The 22,014-nt window shown below is 27.9% G+C and overlaps 1 protein-coding gene across 1 annotated transcript; it reads right to left on the bottom strand.

Moving 5' to 3' along the window:
- Nucleotides 1-1,603: 1,603 nt before the first annotated feature.
- Nucleotides 1,604-20,139, bottom strand: LOC132947702 (uncharacterized). The gene is made up of 24 exons (XM_061017960.1): nucleotides 19,859-20,139; nucleotides 19,548-19,777; nucleotides 18,126-18,267; nucleotides 17,838-18,066; nucleotides 17,589-17,764; nucleotides 17,420-17,516; nucleotides 17,143-17,299; nucleotides 16,974-17,065; nucleotides 16,612-16,914; nucleotides 16,379-16,522; nucleotides 15,102-15,354; nucleotides 14,832-15,018; nucleotides 14,567-14,585; nucleotides 7,968-7,997; nucleotides 6,380-6,513; nucleotides 6,096-6,324; nucleotides 5,847-6,022; nucleotides 5,678-5,774; nucleotides 5,402-5,558; nucleotides 5,233-5,324; nucleotides 4,871-5,173; nucleotides 4,641-4,784; nucleotides 2,556-2,808; nucleotides 1,604-2,472 (listed from the first exon to the last, which is right to left on the bottom strand). The coding sequence occupies exons 3-24, from the start codon at nucleotides 18,224-18,226 to the stop codon at nucleotides 2,285-2,287; spliced, it is 3,561 nt and encodes a 1,186-aa protein (XP_060873943.1). The 5' UTR covers nucleotides 18,227-18,267; nucleotides 19,548-19,777; nucleotides 19,859-20,139; the 3' UTR covers nucleotides 1,604-2,284.
- Between the last annotated feature and the right edge of the window lie 1,875 nt (nucleotides 20,140-22,014).

Genomic DNA, 22,014 nt, shown 5'->3' with positions numbered 1-22,014 from the left:
TATATACGACAGATAATATTAATATTATGTTCCAGGGCCTAAAATTAAAATATTTTGCTACTGCACACCTAATTCCACACCAAAATATTTTAAAATAATGAACATAGACCTAGTAGTGTACATATGCCACATATAACTTCATTGCATAATTGTTTTTGCTATTCATTAATAATTAGGTATAATACAATCTAAGACAATCTTCTATGAAATTCCTTGATACCTATAGGTATATGACTGAACATTTTGAAATTAAAAACGAAATAAGTAGCTTGGGCTAATATACTCATTATACTATAAGCCACCCAGAATTTGGTGTAGACGTGTAGTCGGTATTATTTTTAGTGTTAAGGATTTTAAACGAATACAATATGCTAATTAGTAATTTTCAATAATCAATATTGAATATTAATCAAAATAAAATGTATAAAAGCCGAAAATAAGTACTGCACACTTTTAAATTTGCTACTGCACACAATTTTAGGCCCTGATATGTTCAATAAGTATAATAAATATTTCCAAAAATCAGAATTCGCATAAATTTATAATTAAATTAAATAAAGTTGGGCAAGTGGGTTTCTCTCTGTTGTACAGTAGTGAGTTAATATATGGAACACTGTAATGAATGCGTCAAATACTCAAATTTGAATACAGTGATATAAAATCATTGTATACGAAAAACGATCCTGAGCGAAGTAGGTCTGTCAGCCAATATAACCAAGGGAGGATTTTAGGTGTTTAATCCCCCCCCCCCTCTAATAAATATATTGTTTGTAGTGTTTCGGGACTGCTTGCATGTTTTATTGTAGTGGTCGATAAGTTATAAATTTGTCTTATGAAATGGCAAAATTAAATATCAAGTTTGAATTTGCATACTTTTGCATATTTTAGGAAAAGTGCACATTTGAGCGATTTTTAGCTTATTTGTGCATATTTTGCTTTTTTAAAACTTAAATGTACACACAATTGCCGGGAAAAATCATATTTGAATTGAAAAATGTCTTAAAAAATATTATGTTTGGTTAGGTACAATAGGCGCTAATTTTTTGATTTGGGGAGGCCAAAGCCTAAATCCATACTATTATAAAATTGATTAGGCTTAAAAAAATTTAGTAAAAGTTTGGGAGGGCTGTTTAAGTTGTTGGTAGAGCTTGGCTATAGTTGGCATATATTTTCGCATATGGCACGTACAATTTTATAAGTCTCTTTGTGACAAAACTATGTTAAAACAATAATATTGACATCTAGATTGATATACATTGCTCAACAATCTATTCTTTCTTATACAATTTATTTTTGGGGAGGAACTTATCATATTCACTATTGGAATCTTGAAACCACTTTAAACTCTCTAATCAAATTTATTTTCAATAAGCCTACATTAATTCCTACAATTAAATTATTTAAAGAGTTAGAGATATTAAATTTAAAATCATTATACACAAAAAACATTTGTATGTTATTCTATAATATGAAAACAACTATTGATGTATCATGTCACATCTTCAATACTAATATCAACGTCCCTAAAATGAATTTGGACGACAAAGCCCAAAATATAAGTTTATTCAATTTTGTGTTCATTATAATTTCAATATTCATAATGTATAAAAATATATAACCAATGTTTTATTTCAATAACTGTTATGTTTAGTTTCTTTCTTCTTACTTATATTTAAATTTCAAAAACTAAATTAGCACTATTATTTATGTAAAATTATGACGACTTATGACTACTTGTATCACAAACTCTCTCTTTTCAGCACAAACTTGCTTTTGAAAAGAGAACCAATGCTTTAAATATTCATTGTATTTTATTTGTTTATCTTATAATTGTAATTGGTTTCAAATAAATATTATTATTATTGTTATTATTAATAATTGAAAATGGAATTGTGTGTATAAATATTAAATTATAATATACTTTAATAATTCCAAGTGACCATGAATATAATTTATTTTTAATTTAAAACATGATAACCAAAATGTTTATTCTCCATTTAAATACCTCTCTAATTTGATCCAAACTTGAACGAAATCTCTATAAAAAAAATTGTGTTTAGTTATATATTTTATAGGTTTTTTGGTTACATATTATTATTAACTAATTTTATTAACTACTTATGAAAAACTTTATTTAAATGTCCAATTCTCAGCTATAGAAATTAAACATATTATACATTATTAGCTATACAATTATCTGCAAATTATCGTAAATTACGTAAAATACTATAATGCAAAATATTAAAACATTTATATTGTACCGAAAAAAAAAAAATCATGGATGCTAACAAGATGTAAATCGTTGTGGCCTATTAATGGCTACTACTCCAGGTGAAAACCGTGCAACATTCCATTTCGCTGTAACCGTGGCCCAGGTATTGGTGTTTGGGTTGTAACATTCTACAGAATCCAAAAGAGAAGATTCGTTCGTTCCACCGATGACATACAATAAACCATCTAATGCGACTACTTCTATAATGAAAAATTAATTTAATTTGAAATATTAAAAAAAAAAGTTTCATAAAATAGTTTACATTTATTCTACAAGAAGTTACCTGCATATTTCCGAGGCAAAAGTAAATCCGCAACAGTTGTCCAATTTCTTGTTCTTGGACTGTATTTTTCAACACTACTCAAAAGGTTTGATCCATTAAGACCGCCTACAGCATACAGTTCACCGTATAAAACTCCTACACCGGCACAACTGCGAGGAACACACATGTTTGCGACTGGTCTCCACATATCAATACTGGGATTATAACATTCAACAGTGTCTAAAGCATGTGTTTCTTGATCATGACCTCCTACCTACAAAATTTAATTATTACAAACAATTGTGAAATAAAAATACCTCACGCTAAAAGAAATCCCGGAATAGAATATAATTACATAGCATTTTAAATGAAAGTGGTTGAGAACATATTTATAAGAAGTCGAATAAACTAAATATTTTTAATTTTTAATTAGAAAAATTAACTTATTATAAATTATCAATTTCAATATTATACAGGTACGAAAATGTTTAGAAATTAAAAATCAATATTGATCAAGTTTGAAGGAATCATTATTTAATGAAACGAATAATTAAGAGGATGCTACACTCGAATGTGTTGTCTCCGTCTTACAAATGTACAACATACCAAAAACTGTTTTTGCGGGAAAGAACCAAGAAGGCTACAATCATAACTAAGAAACGAGATTTTCACCACATAAAAGGAGAACTTTGGCTGTGCAACGTTGTTTTTATTTTTTGATATCATATATATGACAAAAGTTTTTCAAGTTTGAAAAAAACAAACAATAATGGTTTTTGAAACATTAGGTTTCCTGGGTTTTAATGCCTTTTGGCAGTGGTTGGGAGTAGCGCACTAATTGTAGCGATTGACATAGCGTCGCTACATTACGCCTTAGATAGCGAAATACTATATGGCGCTAAAAGTTTCTAGTTAGCGTAGCGAAAATTATCATTATTTTGTCGCTACCTACAATCTAATTGGTAATTATTAAAATATCAATTATGATTGAATTTGTTTATTTATATTATGATAATGATGAGTGTGTTAGTGAAGTTTTTAACTTGGGTTCTGTCCAGTGACCAAATGTCAAATCAGTACAAACTACAAACACTAATTTTCAATAAGAAGACTTTTAAAAATGTAGCGAAAAAGTAGCGTGCAACATTTAGACAATAGCCTTAGAAGTAGTGCTACTTTTTTTTAAATGGCAAGCTACTTTTTTGGGGGAGTAGCTGTAGCGTTTACGCGCTACAAAAGACTAGTAGCGTCCAGACCACTGCCTTTGGGCTACAACCGTGGACCTTATATAAGCACTGAGCGCTTGTCAAGAACCATGGAGGGGTACAGTCGACGGACAGCGGTTTTACCCGCCAGCCGTCTATAAGAGATGGACAACAACTCAACAGTGGCGGTTACCCGTCTGCCGTTAAAACGGTTGAAACTCCACTAGTGCGAGGCTCCGGCCACCCGTCGGCTATGGTTTTTGAAACAGTAAAAACTTTTTCATATAAGTGATATCAAAAAAATAAAAACAACGTTGTACAGCCAAAGTTCTTCTTTTTATGTAGTGAAAATCTCATTTCTTAGTTATGACTGTAGCCTTCTCGGTTCTTTCCCGCGCAAAACAGTTTTTGCTATGTTGTACATTTGTGAGACAGAGACAACACATGCGGGTGTACATCCTCTTAAGTTATATTCAATGTTGAAAATAAACGTTTAAGAAAGTTTAATTTTTTTTTTTGTATATATTGTATGAACAATATTAAAAACTAATAAGTAAGATCATATTAAACAAGAGAATAATAATATTTTTTGTATTACATTAAGTTTATATCTGTAACAAAAATGTAATTGAGTTTTTTTACTTCCAATATGTAGGTAGGTTTGACGATCAATGAAAATGAATCAGTTCCTGATGAAATTATTAAATCATTGAATTGAAGTGGTATATAAATAAATATATAATAGCTTACTCTTTAATTTCAATTTCAATTTTATCAAATTATTCTATTTCGTAAATATATTACGCGATTCGTTCTCAGGAGAATTTTATTATTCCAATTACAATTATTATTATAACAAATATAATACAAAATTAAAATCATAAAAAAAATATTAATTTACCACATATAAAAGATCATTTAGGACTCCAACCGCAAATAAAGATCTTGTAGTAGTCATACTACATACCATACTCCATGCTTTAGTATTGTAGTCAAAAATCTCTGCACTTCGGCAATGACCATCTATATCATTGTATCCGCCTACCTTAAATTAAATGTATAATTCATTGGTACTTGCTTTTTAACAGAAATAGTGATTAAACTAATAAATTACGATTCAACATTACTTACGGCATAGATATTATTATTAATGACACCTACGCCTAACATTTTTCTTTCAACTAACATATCATTACGTGGTTTCCAACAAAGTGTTTCTGCAGATAAATCTAGCACACAAACACTCCGATAAGGAGATGTACAATTAACATAGCCACCCACGACAAATACAAAATTATCGTTAATAACGACTAGACCATGTCTTCTATGGTTTGTAATCAATTCTGGTCCTAAATTCCATAGGTTCGTTCGTGTATCGAACCATTCTAAACTATGACGTAATCCAAAGTTAATTCCACCAACAACCAATATAACCTGTTATAATTAAATTATTAAACGCAATGAAAAAATAAATAAATTTTATAGAATCATACTTTTTCTCCATGCCTGGGTTTATTCCAGATGCTTTGTGGAACAAGCTCTTCTGATTCGAGTGTATTTAATGCCTTCAATACATAATGATAACCTTGGAAATTATAAATAAATATATATCAATGATATAAATTAATTCACAATAAAAGCATATTTAAAGAGAAAACATACTTTTTAAACAATTCTTAATAAGAGGTTCCTCAGCTACATTTTTTATTATGTAATCCTTAGATGTTAATGGTAATCGTACGTGTTCCATTAATTGGGGTAAAATGCTATTTCTTGAACTCAAATCATATTTTACCCAACGAATAACACTTTCAAATACCTAAAACAATAAATATACTATAAATTAATTAGAATACTTAATATTACATATTAAATGGTTACTGAATTTTTCCTTCGTCAATAATAAAACATAAGAATAATCAATTTTAGATTGCCTACTTTTTCATCAGATGATACTGGAAGTCTATCACTGGATATCAACTTAATAACTTGTTCCGATGATAACAATAGGAATTCGTCACCACCAAAAACTTCTCTAAGAATCAAAATATAACAATAATAAATAAAATGTCCTTATAGAATCATAATAATAATTTTTATTTCGTACGAAAAGTGTTGATTAATATATATTTCTGAACTTGTCATCAATTTTGTACAGCTGTGTAAATCTGCTATACTATTAATTCCGATACAATTTGTAGAACAGAGCTGTGACTGTAAGAAATCACAACAAGCCTCTTTTACTCCTTGTAACTGCAAGATATCTGCAGCAGGTAGTAAATCCTTAAGAAATAAACAATAAATAATTTAAATAATTTAGTTTTCTATGATTAAATCAAACTTTATCTATTATTACCTGGACGTTTTCTTCAGTGATTAAGATTTTCCCTGAATATAAAAAGTTTACTAAGAGCAGTAAAGCGGAATAATCTATGTGTCTCATTTCCACAAGATCATGATTCCTTTCTGCAAAATTTGTGAACATAGCATGGAAATACGGACTAGCCGCTGATAAAACCACTTTATGTGCAGTTATTATTTTTTTATCGTCCGTTTCCAGTTTAATATCACAAAAAATTTCACCACTACAAAAAAATTTTATTAATATTTTTCTAGCTGATTAAACCACTTACCACTTACTTCCATAAGGATTGCAAACCTTCATATATATCACTGAAAGATAATTTTTCATACAATTTGACCGCTTCACATCTTCTGGATTCTGGTAATTGATTTATATTTTGCATTGTGAATTGTGTATGAATGCCTTTAAACTAAAAAACGACATTTCAAAATCAATTATAAATATTGTTAATAATTCTCTATGAACTCTAAAGTAATATCAAAATCATAATTTTTATAATAATATTCAAAGTTATATTAAACTTAAGTGGATTGGTGGCGGTATTTAAAAAGGGGTCGCGATAGGCAATTTGATGTCTTATACTCATTACGCAGCATGGTTGTTTGTGAAGTAAATTATCATTAGAGTGCGTAGATACGTTCGGAATATGTCGTGTGCTACTCTCGCACACACACACTAGGTAATTTTTAAAAGCAAATTAAAAGTTAAAATTAATAAAATTAATTTAAATTTTAAGCCTTACTGTTTGGATCTTATAGAAGTGGACTGTATAATATGGACGTATAGTACATAAAATTAATAAAGAATTAAAAACAAGCTGATTTTGGTTGCCGTGATCACTGATCAACGGACTACTATTGAAATAAATCACATTGGTATATATGGGGCACAAATTAGTACTGGCTATCAAAATGGGGGAATAATATAATAAATATTTTTTATTGATAATTTTAATGTATCTAAATAATAATAATAATAATAATAATATAATATATATGCATGGAAAAAAAAATGCAAAATTTACCTTTGTTTTGAATATTTAATAAAAATAATAAAATAAATTTAATAAATACTTTTCTTTAAAATATCTGTTTTGTAGGTAACTTAAATCTATAAAAAAAAAAAAAAATCCGAAATATATTTGGGAAAACTGTTAGTACATGTTTATACCTAAGACTATAAATACCTATTGGTTAATTTCAATTTTTTAAGGTCCTTACACATATAGTAAATATTTCAAAAATGTCTAAAATAAGACAAGTAATAACACTGAAATAAAAGATGAAATAAGCAATTAAAATCTTTAAAAAAAAAGAATGGAGAAATGTCGATAAATGCAAAATATGCACCATTATAGCTAAAATTGTTATATCATGAAACAAATTATGTTTTCACTTAGTATATCATACGATCAGTCAGAATATATAATATATGCAAATTTATACAAATCTGCGCTCTAGTATAATTACCAACTATTGATTTATCAATATAATTAATAATTATTTATTTGTTAAAATTATCCAAGTATAACAAATACTACAATCTAATATAAGATATAGTTTTTGTTTTTAAAAACTATTTTTAAGGATTATTTTCCATAATATAAACATTTTAATAGCTTATTAACTACCTACTTCATTGGAATTTGATTTAGATACATCAACATTTTCAATAAAATCATCTTCTAAACAATTTACAGAAGATTAATAATTATTAATATATAATATTTAATTAATTGTTAATTTTTAGGTGTTCTTTAGGTTTAGAATTTAACTAAATCAACTATTCAAAGAAGAAATGGGTTTGAGCATGGTTAAAAATCATCCTGTATTTTTAAGAAAGGAAATACTGATTGTTATGAACCTGTGTCGGTCGCTGCAGTGGTAGGTGGCACTGTACAGTGTAGGTTGGAATTCAGAGACGGCAAACAGTGTTGATGGTAACCACAGGACAGTAGTGCGCACAAGAGAAGTAAGTACTAACTCAAATAATGTCCGTTTTTCAAAACGATGCATCCATCAAATAATCTGTAATATGACAATACATCAGTCAATGATAACGAAGACATAGCCAAGTAGAATTTGACTAAATTAACTATTAAAAGGAGAAAGGTGGGTGAGCACGGTTAAACATTCATCCTGTATTTACCTATATGAAAGAAAATACTGATTGTTATGAACCTGTGTCGGTCACGGCAATGGCTGTGGGGCACTGTAGAGTCACTCTACTAGAGTGTAGGTTGGAATTTGGAAATTTGGCACCTGGAGACGGCGACGGCGAACGGCGTTGATGGTTGACGGGTAGCACACAAAAGTACAAAAATATTAAAATTATAGCAAGTACGAAACTCAAATATTGTAAGGAATTTAATGAGAAATTAAATTTTATAAGGCGCGCGCCGACGACGGTAGGAGATAATAGACAAGCGTCTAGAACAACTGTAAGATGACCGACTCTGTTATCAAGATCAGCTATCACAGATTTTATTACCAGTTATTAAATTTCATAAATCACTCATGCGTTATAAATTATTTATAATAAATATCGTATATACGGTGGACGGAGCCGCAGCGCATTAAATCAATACAAAAAACGTTGCCGATTTAATCAATAGTGACGAGTCGGCGTATCAGGTGCCAGGTGGTCAATATACGCATGCGCAACGCGAATTCTCGCATGTTTATCCACAGATACCTATTGTGATAATTATGCGAGGAGTTGCATTGCGCTCGTGCAAATCGATCACCTAATTCGGCGACTCGTCGCTATATTATAGGCGACAAAATCATACGCTGTAGCCACATCCATAGTATAATATGATCCAAGATAAATATCCGAATAATTATGATTTTTAGGAGGATGTCAGCGCACAATAAGTTGTCTCCTCGGTATTGTCTCTACCTATCTGGCCCACGCGCAACATAGACAAAACGTCAAAACGTAAGTCACCTCGCGAACTTTGAGCGCAGCTTTGAGGACGTGTGCCGAGACTACGGTGGCGCGAAAACGGACACACACTAGTTGCGGACGAATTATTTAAGTCAGGAATTATAACATAACAATTGCGGACACGAGTCTCGTTGTCATAATACTAATTGCGTACAGGTACAGAGCTTTTTTAAATAAAAACCACGTTAGTTGTGGACACAAATATTTCCCTTCGCCACTTTTCCAGGACTTAGGACAAGCTACCAAAAAAATTGGTGGCTGGGGTTAAAAATATTTGTGTCTTGCAAAAGAGCAATCGTTATTTTTAAAATGTTGTTGAATTATTTATTGTTTTTTATTTTGTGGAAAAAATTGTTTATAAAACATTTATAGATTATCGTCATTATTTATCGTCATAGTTTTTATAGATCTTGTGGTAAAAATGTTTTTATGAAACAGCCTGTATATCAAACAGTAATTTCCCAACGTCCACGATCGCTAGGTGTATCAAAAATAATAATAGGAAATTTCTTATTATCTTATATTTGTGTCCGCAATTCGTATGTTACCTTTTTAGATTTCGTCCGCAACTCGCGTGGTTTTTGTCACTTTGACCGCAATTATTCGGAAACACCGGCGAAAACGCGTCCGTGTTCGGACAAATAATATTGCGTTTGTGCGTGTTCCAAAATATAGGTACCTATACCAATGTTGCAATTGGCGACGGTACTCTACACAATTGAAAATAATCTTATTACTTTTAAAACTGAACGCGGACACAACACTAGACAAATATCTGAAAATCAAAGTACCGACTGTGCACAAAAAATTTGCACAATCCGCATACTTAATTATTGGTCCAGAAATTTACAATACACTACCATTAGGGATTAAACACGGCAACTCTTTTGAGATTCTTAAAAAATCACCCTTTGGCTATTACAAGAACAATAAATATTATAGACCTACTCATAACAAACGTATGTATAGGATTACTGCATTATTTATCATATAAGTTGTACGACTTTGGTAATTATTGTTAATTTTAGTTTTATACTACCATATTATATATTGCATTATTTAACTACACAATTTTAGATTCTGAGTGGAATGATATGAATGTATTGATTTTACAATGATGTGTGTTTTTTTTTTTTTTTATTTTTATTTTTTTTTTTTTTTTGTGTCTGTTATCACTTTTTAGGACAGTAAAAGTGTTTGGATTTTCTTCAACAGTAACTTTTCTGATAGGAAAGTGAATCTAGTTTGTACTTTGGGGGGGGGGGGGGGTGAGTAATTTTCAAACGCGACGTAAAAAACAAAAGAAAAATTAAGGAAAAACTGGAATTTTTACGCAAAATCTGTTTTCGAGAAAATCGATTTAGGTTTTTGGTGTAACTCTAAAACAAATGACCGTAGCGACATGAAATTTTGACTGAATGTTTATAATTGCATTTCTTATACACCATAACATTTCCAAATTTTTTGACTTATTTTGAGCTGTTTACGGACATTGTCGATTTCCATTTTTTTTAGTTTTTTTTTCTATAAATATCAATAAAATTTTACCTGTTAAGTAAAATAGCTTGAAAATTTAATAGAAGGCTCCTAGGTAATTGTTTCAAAGGCAGATGAAAAAAATTAAAAATCCTTAGTCACAGTTTGTGTTTATAAGCATTTAAAGTTCAAATTTTGACAAAATACGGAAAAATCACGAAAATTAGCAAATTATTTTGAGTTGAGAATTCATAAAAATTTTTCTTTTTAAATCTAGGCTTTGAAAATGTAATATAAGATAACTCATAAGTTTGTCTACCTTTATCAAAAAAAAAAATGTCTACAAGAAACATAAATTAAATTTTTATGAGCGTCTGAAATTTATATTTTTACAACATTTGATATTCACTCGATTTCTCATATCTTATGTAAAAATTTTCTTATTTTATTGTAATTAAAAAACGAATGACTGTAGATACTTGAAAATTTCACTGAATATTTATATTAGCATTTTCTATACACCATAAAATTTTGAAAATATTTTGACTCTTTTTGAGCTGTTTACGGACATTGTCAGTTTTCAATTTTTTTAACTTTTTTTTTCTATAAATATCAATAAAATTTTATTTGTTGGGTAAAAAATCGTGTAAATTTAATATAAGGCTCCTAACATATCGTTCTAATAGCAGTTGAAAAATATTAAAAATACATAGGTACAATTATTTTTTATAAGCATTTAAAGTTCAAATTTTGACAACATTTATCTAATTTATTAATTATTTTGTAGTTAAAAATGTATAAAATGTTTAACTTTTATGGCTAAGGATTGAAAATTTAAAACAAGGCTCCACGTAAATAGGTTATATATAAATTACTGTATTCACAATAATATCATCAAATATACTTGGTAATATCATAAGCTGACTGACCGTTTTCGCTCAGAATCGTTTTTCTGATACAATGATATTATAAAATTTTATTGAATTTAAATTTAACACTATTCATTACAGTGACCCACGTGTAACCTACTGTACAGCAGAGCGACATTCACTTACCCACCTTTTTTTTTACATAATGGTATATTATAATATTATATTATATAAATAAATAAAATAAAATATATATTTATAATTATATTATTATTAATATTATAGTTAGGTATGTGAGAAATATATATTACAAATCGTAATTATTTAATTTGTAAGAACTATTTAATGTATTTATATTTCAAATTGTGAAATCATGGGCCCCCACACGAACATGTTCAGTGGGGGCCCATTATCTTCTTGAAGAAAAAATCAATAAAAAATAAATAAATAAAATTAGTCATTACTCATTAGTAATAACTTATTGTGATAAGCGCGTTTGTTTAAACGTTTTCTATTCATATCTAAGATTTAAAATTTTCATACAAGATTCCCCTCATGTTTTTCTGCATTTAACAAAAAAAATAAAATAAAATAAATATACCGGAAATTCAAATTAATATTTTCAAGCTTTTGAAGTTCAAAGTTGGATATTCACCCATCGTCAATAAAATATTATTCGCTGGGTCAAAAAGCTTCAAAGTCAATATAAACTTCCTCATAAGTATAGTTAAAATAGCAGTTGAGAAATACCCCCAGGGGGCACTTAGAGTCTGCTCAGGGGGGGGGGGGGGATATAGTGATGACGGATTACGAAAATGATTATGTTATTTTACAATGAGTAAAATTGAAATCACTATATTAGTTAAATTTACTTATATCATTTATATTTTATATTAATATATTTTTGTTTTTAAATTCAATAATTTTTTTCTTATACTTGATATTATTACTTCGTAAGTTGATTTATAATACATTTTTAAAATTATGAAAATAATAAAAGTAAATAGTTAATGTTTTTTTTTTTAGTGAAAAAATTCGTATTAGCTCTAATTTTAGAGGGGGGGGGGGGGAATGAGATTTTAGTAAATTTATAAGGGGTGCGTAGAATGAAAAAAGTTGGGAACCACTGCTGTAATGGGTGGTGTTAAATTTGAATTCAATGATATAATATCATTGTATAAGAAAAATGATTCTGAGCGAAGATGGTCAGTCAGCTAGTCTATGACAGCGTTGTTCTCAACCTTTTAGTATCCGCGTACCACCTACACAGTTTGAAAATTTTCGTATACCATTTGACCAAATTACGTTTTTTTTTGCTTATCAAAAATGTTATTTTACATGTATACGGAATTTTATTTTATTAGGAACTACAAATTGATGATAATAATATAAGCATATAATGCATAAATAGAAAATTCAATAATATGTAAAATTATTATTTATATTATTATTAAATATATCAAAATATATACCAAACAATTTTTAATGTGAACAATCCATTCCATTTTTTTTTTTATTAAGTTTTTTTTTTTAATGTTCTTAGCGTACCACCTATGGGCTTGCCACGTACCACGTACCACAGGTTAAGAAACGCTGGTCTATTATATCACTGTCCATTGTAGGTATATAATAATATTATGATATTATAATATTGTGAACAAATTAATTTATATACTATTATCTATTTACGTGGAACCTTGTTTTCAATTTTCAATCCTTACATAGTTACATATAAAAGTTGAACATTTTAAAAATTTTTAAATTTTGAATTTGATAAATGTTGTCAAAAATCTAACTTTAAATTCTTGTAAAAAAAAAAAAAACGGTATTTTTAATATTTTTCAACAGCTATTCAAGCAATATATCAGGAGCCTAGTATTAAATTTTGACGCTTTTTAGCCCAACAAATAAAATTGAATCTTGAAATTGTCCGTAAACAGCTCAAAACAAGTCAAAATATTTAGAAAATGTTATCTAGTTAAGGAATTGATAAAATAAACATAGAATATAAATCTCAAGAACCTATCCCGGTATCCAGTGGGCCAGCCCGTCCAATTATTTATTAGTTATTAGTAAAACACACTCTGCTAACAAATACAATTTTATTGATATTAATAGAAAAAAAAACTAAAAACATTGAAAACTGACAATGTCCGTAAACAGCTCATAAAGAGTCAACATTTTATGGTGTATAGAAAATGCTAATATAAACATTCAGTGAAATTTTCAAGTATCTACAGTCATTCGTTTTTAATTACAATAAAATAAGAAAATTTTATTTATCGATGAGAGCTTAAAATGGGATGTTAACATAAATTATATTAATATGTTACTAAGAAAACGTTTCAATGTATACAAATCTCTTAAATCTATCCGTAACTCAAATTTATATTTAATAAGCCTACATTATTTCCTACAGTTAAATTATTTAAAGAGCTAGAGATATTAAATTTAAAATCATTATACACAAAAAACATTTGTATGTTATTCTATAATATGAAAACATCTATTGGTGTTTCATATCACATCTTCAATGCTCGCTTTAAGGTCAATATCACTAATATCAACGTCCCTAAAATAATTTGGACAACAAAGCCCTAAACATAAATTTATTCAATTTTGTGTTCATTATAATATCAATATTCATAATTTTAATTGTTTTATAATGTATAAAAATATATAACCAATGTTTTGTGTCAATAACTGTTATGTTAAGTTTATTTTCTCTTTACTTATAATAGTTAAATATTTAAAAAATTTAATTATGTATAAAAATATATAACCAATGTTTGGTTTCAATAACTACTATGTTTAGTTTCTTTCTTCTTACTTATATTTAAATTCCAATAACTAAATTAGCACTATTATTATGTAAAATTATGACGACTCATGATTACTTGTATTACAAATTATTTCTTTTCAGCATAAGCTTGCTTTTGAAACGAGAACCAATGCTTTAAATATTCTTTATATTTTATTTATTTATCTTATAATTGTAATTGGTTTCAAATAAATATTATTATTATTGTTATTATTAATAATTGAAAATGGAATTGTGTGTATAAATATTAAATTATAATATACTTTAATAATTCCAAGTGACCATGAATATAATTTATTTTTAATTTAAAACATGATAACCAAAATGTTTATTCTCCATTTAAATACCTCTCTAATTTTATCCAAACTTGAACGGAATATCTTTAAGGAAAATTGTGTTTAGGTATTTATTTTATCATTTTTTTTGGTTACATTATTAATTACTTATGAAAAACCTTATTTAAATGTCCAATTCTTAGCTATAGAAATTAAACATATTATACATTATTAGCTAGACAATTATCTGAAAATTATCGTAAATTATGTAAAATACTATAATGCAAAATATTAAAACATTTATATATTGTACCAAAAAAAAAAAAATCATGAATGCTAACAAGATGTAAAATGCCGTGGCCTATTAATAGCTACTACTCCAGGTGTAAACCGCATAATATTCCATTTCGCTGTGACCGTGGCCCAGGTATTGGTGTTTGGGTTGTAACGTTCTACAAAATCCAAAAGAGAAGAATCGCCCATTCCACCGATGGCATACAATAAACCATCTAATGCGACTACTTCTATAACAATTAATAAATTTAATTTGAAATATTAAAAAAAAAAGTTTCATAAAATAGTTTACATTTATTCTACAAGAAGTTACCTGCATATTTTCGAGGCAAATGTAGATCCGCAATAGGTGTCCAAACTCCTGTTCTTGGACTGTATTTTTCAACACTTTTCAAAAGGTCTGATCCATTACTACCGCCTACAGCATACAGTTCACCGTATAAAACTCCTACACCAGCACCACTGCGACATACGCACATGTTTGCGACTGGTGACCACATATCATTACTGGGATTATAACATTCAACAGTGTCTAAAGCCTGTCTTGATTGATCATAACCTCCTACCTATAAAATTTAATTAATACAAATTATTGTAGGATAAAAATACATCACACTAAAAAAAAAATCCAGGAATACAATACAGCTGTACAATGTCAAAACACAGTAACACTACTTTTCATTATTTTGCAGGATAATTCATTTAGTAAATTATTTCAGACCTAACACTATGTAATTGCTATGTGTTCACAGTGTGATAACTCCAGAAATAATAGCGCGATTTCAAAGAGGATTGGATAGAAAAATTCAGCATGAAGAGTTACCATAATCTTTGGATTATGAAAAAAAGTTACTTTTGATAAGAGTGTTGGTTAGTGTGTTTTTACATTGTACAGCTGAATATTATTATTAATATTATTCCATAGCATTGAAAGTGGTTTAAAACATATTTATAAGAAGTTGAATAAACTAAATATTTTTATTTTTAATTACAAAAATGTATCTATTATAAATTATCAATTTCAATATTACACGGGCACGGAAATGTTAAGGTATTAAAAATATTATATATTATTTATAAGTTATTTATTTAACAAATATAATACAAAAGATCATTTAGGACTAAAACTAATTAAAGTTAAGTAGTAAAAAAACTTAATGTTACTAAAATAAGTAAGCTATATTTAATTTTGAAAATAAAGATTTAATAATGTTTGTGTATATTGTATTAACAATATTTAAAACTAATAAGTAAGGTCATATTAAACAAGAGAATAATAATACTTTTGTATTGCATTAAGTATAAATCTGTAACAGAAATGTAACAGAGTTTTTGCACTTCCAATACACATATAGGTAGGTTTGACGATCAATGCAAATGAATCAGTTCCTGATGAAATTATTAAATCATTGAATTGAAGTGGTATATAAATAAATAATTGTATTAGCTTATTCTTTAAAATCAATTAAAATTTTTAATTTATCGAAATATTTTATTTTGTGTAAATGATACGCGATTCTTCCGGAGAATTTTATTATTCCAATTCCAATTATTATTATAACAAATATAATATAAAATTAAAATCATTACCACATATAAAAGATCATTCAGGACTCCAACTGCAAAGAAAGATCTTAAAGTAGACATATTAGGTATCATTTGCCATGTTTGAGTATTGTAGTCGAAAACTTCTGCACTTTGTAAATCACCATCTATATCATTGAATCCGCCTACCTTAAATTAAATGTATAATTTATTGGTACGTGCTTTTTTACAGAAATAACGATTAAACTTATAAAATATTATGATTCAACATGACTTACAGCATAGATATTATTGTTTATTACACCAACTCCTAAAAATTGACGTTCAATTAACATGTCATCAATTAGTTGCCAAGAAAGTGATTCTGAAGTTAGATCTAGCACATGAACACAGCGGTAAGGTGTTAAACCATGAACATAACCACCCACATCAAATACAAAATTATTGTTAATTACGACTAGACTATGTCTTCTATGGTTTGTAATCAACTCTGGTCCAAAATGCCATTGGTTTGTTCGTGTATCGAACCATTCTAAAGTGTTACTTAATCCAGAATCAATTCCACCAACAACTAATATAACCTGTTATAATTAAATTATTAAATGCATTGGAAAGATAAATAAATTATACAGAATCATACTCTTTCTCCATGTCTGGGTGTATTCTGGATGGTTTGTGGAACAAGCTCTTCTGAATTGAGTGTATTTAATGCCTCAAATACATATTGATAACCTTAAAAATAATAAATCAATATATATCTAAAATATAAATTAATTCACAATGAAAGCATATTTAAAGAGAAAACAAACATTTAAAACAATTCTTAATAAGAGGTTCCTTAAGTACATATTTTAATATGAAATTCTTCGATGTTAATGGTAATCGTACGTGTTCCATTAATTTAAGTAAAATACATTGTCTTGTACCCAAATCATATTTTACCCAACTAATAACACTTTCAAATACCTAAAACAATAAATATAGTTATAAATTAATTAGACTATTTAATATTACATATTAGAAGGTTACTGAATTTTTCTTTCGTCAACAATTAAATATAACAATAATCAATTTTAGTTTGCCTACTTTTTCTTCTGATGATACTGGAAGTCTATCACTAGAGATCAACTTAACCACTTGTTCCGATGATAAAGATAGGAATTCTTTGCCACCAACAACTTCTCTAAGAATCAAAATATTACAATAATAAATAAAATGTACTTATAGAATCAAAATAATAAATTAAATTTCGTACGAAAAGTGTTGATGAATATATACTTCTGAAGTTGTTATCAAATTCGTACAGTTATATAAATCAGCAAAAGCGTTAATTTCGATACAATTTGTAGGACAGAGCTGTGACTGTAAGAAATCACAACAAGCCTCTTTTACTCCCTGTAACTGCAAGATATCTGCAGCAGGTAATATATCCTTAAGAAATAAATAATAAACGATTTAAATAATTTAGTTTTCTATAATTAAATCAAACTTTACCTATTATTACCTGGACGTTTTCTTCAGTGATCAAGATTTGTCCTGAATATATAAAGTTTACTAATAGTAGTAAAGCGGAATAATCTATGTGTCTCATTTCCACAAGATCATGATTCCTTTCTGCAAAATTTGTGAACATAGCATGGAAATACGGACAAGCCGCTGATAAAACCACTTTATGTGCAGTTATTATTTTGTTATCGTCTGTTTCCAGTTTAATATCACAAAAAATCTCATCACTAAAAACAAAAAATTATTTTTAATATTTATCTAGGAGATTAAATCACTTACCACTTACCTGCGTAAGGATTGCAAACCTTCATACATGTCAATGAAGGATGATTTTTTAAACAATTTGACTGGTTTGCATCTACTGGTTTCTGGTATTATATTTTCCATTATGAATTGAATATTAAAGTCAAGATATGAATGCCTTTAAACTAAAAAAGGACATTTAAAAATCAATTATAAATATCGTTAATAATCCTCTATGAACTCGAAAGCAATATTAAAATCATAATTTTTATAATTATATTCAAAATTATATTAAACTTAAATATAAAGGTTTTAGTTCAAAATTCAACAAAAACCGGCCATTCAATATTATTGTTGTTCACTGGTAAATGATTTTGTTTATTTGGATTGTTTCACAGCCCCGTGCAATGGCGCTTCTACGGGACATGCAATTAAGATCCTGCATGTATGGCTGGCTCACAGGTTTAAATCAAAATATAAATAGTAAAAATTTAAAACTGATAATTTAAATAAACAATAATAAAAATTATGTTTAAACCTCAGTGGCGTCATTTCAGTTTTTATTAAACTAGGGTTACTTTTCACTGCTTTTCTGACTCAAAATTTAAAATTATAGAACGCAACTATAAGCACTTTTCTTTAAAATATCTATTTTGTAGGTACCTTAGTTCAAATCTGTACGAAATAGTACATATTGTATATCAGCACATGTCTATTAGTACATGTTTATACCTACGACTATAATAAGTATCTATTAGTTGATTTCAATTTTTTTTCCTTTATCCGTATACATAATATAGTAAATATTTCAAAAATGTCTAAAAAAAACACTGAAATAAAAGATGAAATAAGCAATTAAAATCTTAAAAAAAAAGAACGGAGAAATGTCGATAAATACAAAATACGCACCATTATAGTTTCATAGTTAAAATGTTTTTATCATGAAACAAATTAGCATATCATACAATCAGTCAGAATATATATGCAAATTCATACAAATCTGCGCTCTAGTAATTACCTACCATTGATTTACCAATATAATTAAAAATTATTATTTATTTGTTAAAATGATCCAAGTATAATAAATACTACAATCTATAAGGATTATTATCCATAACATAAACATTTTAATAACTTATTAACTTATTAACTACCTACTGCATTGGAATTTTGATTTAGATACATCAACATTTTCAATAAAATCATCTTTTAAATAATTTACAGAAGATTATGATTATTAATATATAATATTTAATAGTTGATAATTTGTAGGTGTTTTAATTTGAAAAAAATAGATGTTTGTATTGTCACAGGACACTCAAATAGTACAAAAATATCAGAAATTGAAAATATTATGGTCTTTAGGTTAAGAATTCAATTAAATCATCTAGGAAGAAATGGGTGTGAGCATGCTTAAAAATTCACCCCTGTATTTATAAGAAAGAAAATACTGATTGTTATGAACCTGTGTCGGTCGCGGCAGTAGTAGCGTGGAACTGTAGTGTAGGTTGGAATTCGGTGACGGCGAACGGTGTTAATGCGCACAAAAGTACGAAGTAAGTACACACTCAAATATTGTCCGTTTTTCAAAACGATGCATCCATCAAATAATCTTCTGTATTATGACAATACGGATGACGGATCAGTCAATGATAACGAACGTCAACATAGCCAAGTAGGATTTGACTAAATGAACTATTGAAGAGAGAAATGGGTGTGAGCACGCTTAAAAATCACCATATATTTATAAGAAAGAAAATACTGATTGTTATGAACCTGTGTCGGTCGCGGCAATGGCTGTGGGGCACTGTAGAGTGACTCTACTTGAGTGTAGGTTGGAATTTGGAAATTTGGCACCTGGAGACGGCGACGGCGAACGGTGTTGATGGTTGACGGCAGCACACAAAAGTACAAAAGTATAATATAGTAAGTGCAAAAATGAAATATTGTAAGGAATTTAATGAGAAATTAAATTTTATAAGACGCGCACCGACGATGGTAGGAGATAACACCAAACAAGCGTCTAGACTTTAGACTCTAGAGCGGCGTCTATGAATCATAGATAATATATTATCTATGCTATGAATGTCTCTTCGCAGGAAAAATTTTTTGTCGGATCCATATCCGTGACGTCACTGTTATCTATGCACGTCTCTGTGATACCATTCTGTATTATCAGCGATACAATAATATTGATACTAATATTAAATGTAATAAGATAAAGATTCGTCGTCTTTTTAATAATTTAAATATATTTTTATTAATTAATTATTAAAATGTTTAATTGTGAAGTTTGCGATTCAAATTATAATACAGAAATTACACATAAACTCGAGTCAATACTTGGTATGGTTAATCGTCAAAGTTAAATGACATAGATCAAAAATATATAGTAAAACAATGTAATAAAATAATTTCGAAATTTGCCAAAAATACAGATTTTAAAAATACTTCAAATGTAGGAAAGAAGAGAAATATTGAACCTCAAACCAGATTTTTTACCAACAAAAGAAAAAGAATTGAATCACCTACTTTATCATCTACTCCTATTTATAAATTATCATTATATATAAAATATTTACATTTTAATTTTTTAACTAAGTGATTTATGATTGACAATTCAATTTTTTGATATTACATCATATAATAATTGTTTACTATTTTTTTTTATATTATGTCAGAGTTGTATATTATAATTTTATTGTAACTAAAATTTATTATTTGACCACTAGGTATGTCCGTCCTTAAGTGATTTATGATTGACAATTCAATTTTTTGATATTACATTATATAATAATTGTTTACTATTTTTTTTTATATTATGTCAGAGCTGTATATTATTATAATTGTAACCAAAATGACCACTAGGTTTGTGTATTATAGTGAATAGTGATTGTTATTATTATTTATTTATTCCTATTTTGAAATATAACTAAGAAGTTTATATTTTCAAATTCAATAAGCATTTCTTATAATCATTTATATTTTAAATGTAAGCTACAGCTATAACAATAATCTAAAACGGTTGTATAATTTCTACATTCAATATTGGTATCAATTAAACATTTTAATAATTAATTAATAAAAATATATATAAATTATTAAAAAGACGACGACACACACAGAGTAATAACACCATAGATAATAATGATACCTTTATGTAGGTTGTTACCACCCGTTGTGGTAATAATAAAAATCACAATAATGTCATAAATCACTTAATTAACTATTAAGTATTCATATCTCATAATATTATGTATTTAAAATAACTCCACCTTAAGCAGTGGCGTAGGAAGACTCGCAGCGCCCCTGGCAAACCTAGGAAAAACGCCGTTTTAGCGATAAAAAAAATTACGAAATGATGTTTTTTGAAACATTTATTTTTTTGTATAATATATATAATTAATACAACATTATATAATATTCAATTATTATTACAATGTAAATTTTAAATTTAAAAAATTTTCTTATCTAGCTTTAAGGCTGGAGAATCCATCGATAATTTCGTCATATGAAATTTTTCTAGAAAATTCATGTTTTATGGATAAAATTGCAATGCTTGTCAATCTCTCTTGTCCAATAGTTGATCTTAAGTAATTTTTAATTAGTTTAAGTTAACTGAAACTTCTTTCACAATTAGACTACTACTGGACTAGTGACTACTGATAATGACTACTGTTAATGATAATACAGAGAACCTTAATTAACGGTCAATATTTTACATTTGTTATTGACATTATACTACCGTAAAAATAAATAAAAAATTAAAAACGGCTTACAAAAAAAAAAGTTCTTTATTTACATACTAGGTAGACGTACCCGCCCGCCTATTTATTTTTCTAATTTGCAAAAGATTACGAATGTATAATACGGATAGCGGATTTGTAGATATCAGAACAATCATGATTTTACAATTGGTTTTATGGGATACG

This window comes from Metopolophium dirhodum, chromosome 6 (genome assembly GCF_019925205.1).
Source record: "Metopolophium dirhodum isolate CAU chromosome 6, ASM1992520v1, whole genome shotgun sequence".
In the NCBI taxonomy this organism is placed as follows: domain Eukaryota; kingdom Metazoa; phylum Arthropoda; class Insecta; order Hemiptera; family Aphididae; genus Metopolophium; species Metopolophium dirhodum.
Note: the sequence above shows the minus strand (reverse complement) of the source record. Positions and strands in the feature narration are given on the sequence as shown.

Bases quoted from the DNA above. Each gene is read 5' to 3' on its own strand.
- LOC132947702 (XM_061017960.1), bottom strand. From the start codon at position 18,226: ATGGAAAATATAATACCAGAAACCAGTAGATGCAAACCAGTCAAATTG. The intron at 17,300-17,419 runs GTAGGCAAACTA...TTATTGTTTTAG, and splicing joins CAGTATCATCAGAAGAAAAA to GTATTTGAAAGTGTTATTAG. The intron at 5,325-5,401 runs GTATGTTTTCTC...ATAATTTCCAAG, and splicing joins TATTAAGAATTGTTTAAAAA to GTTATCATTATGTATTGAAG.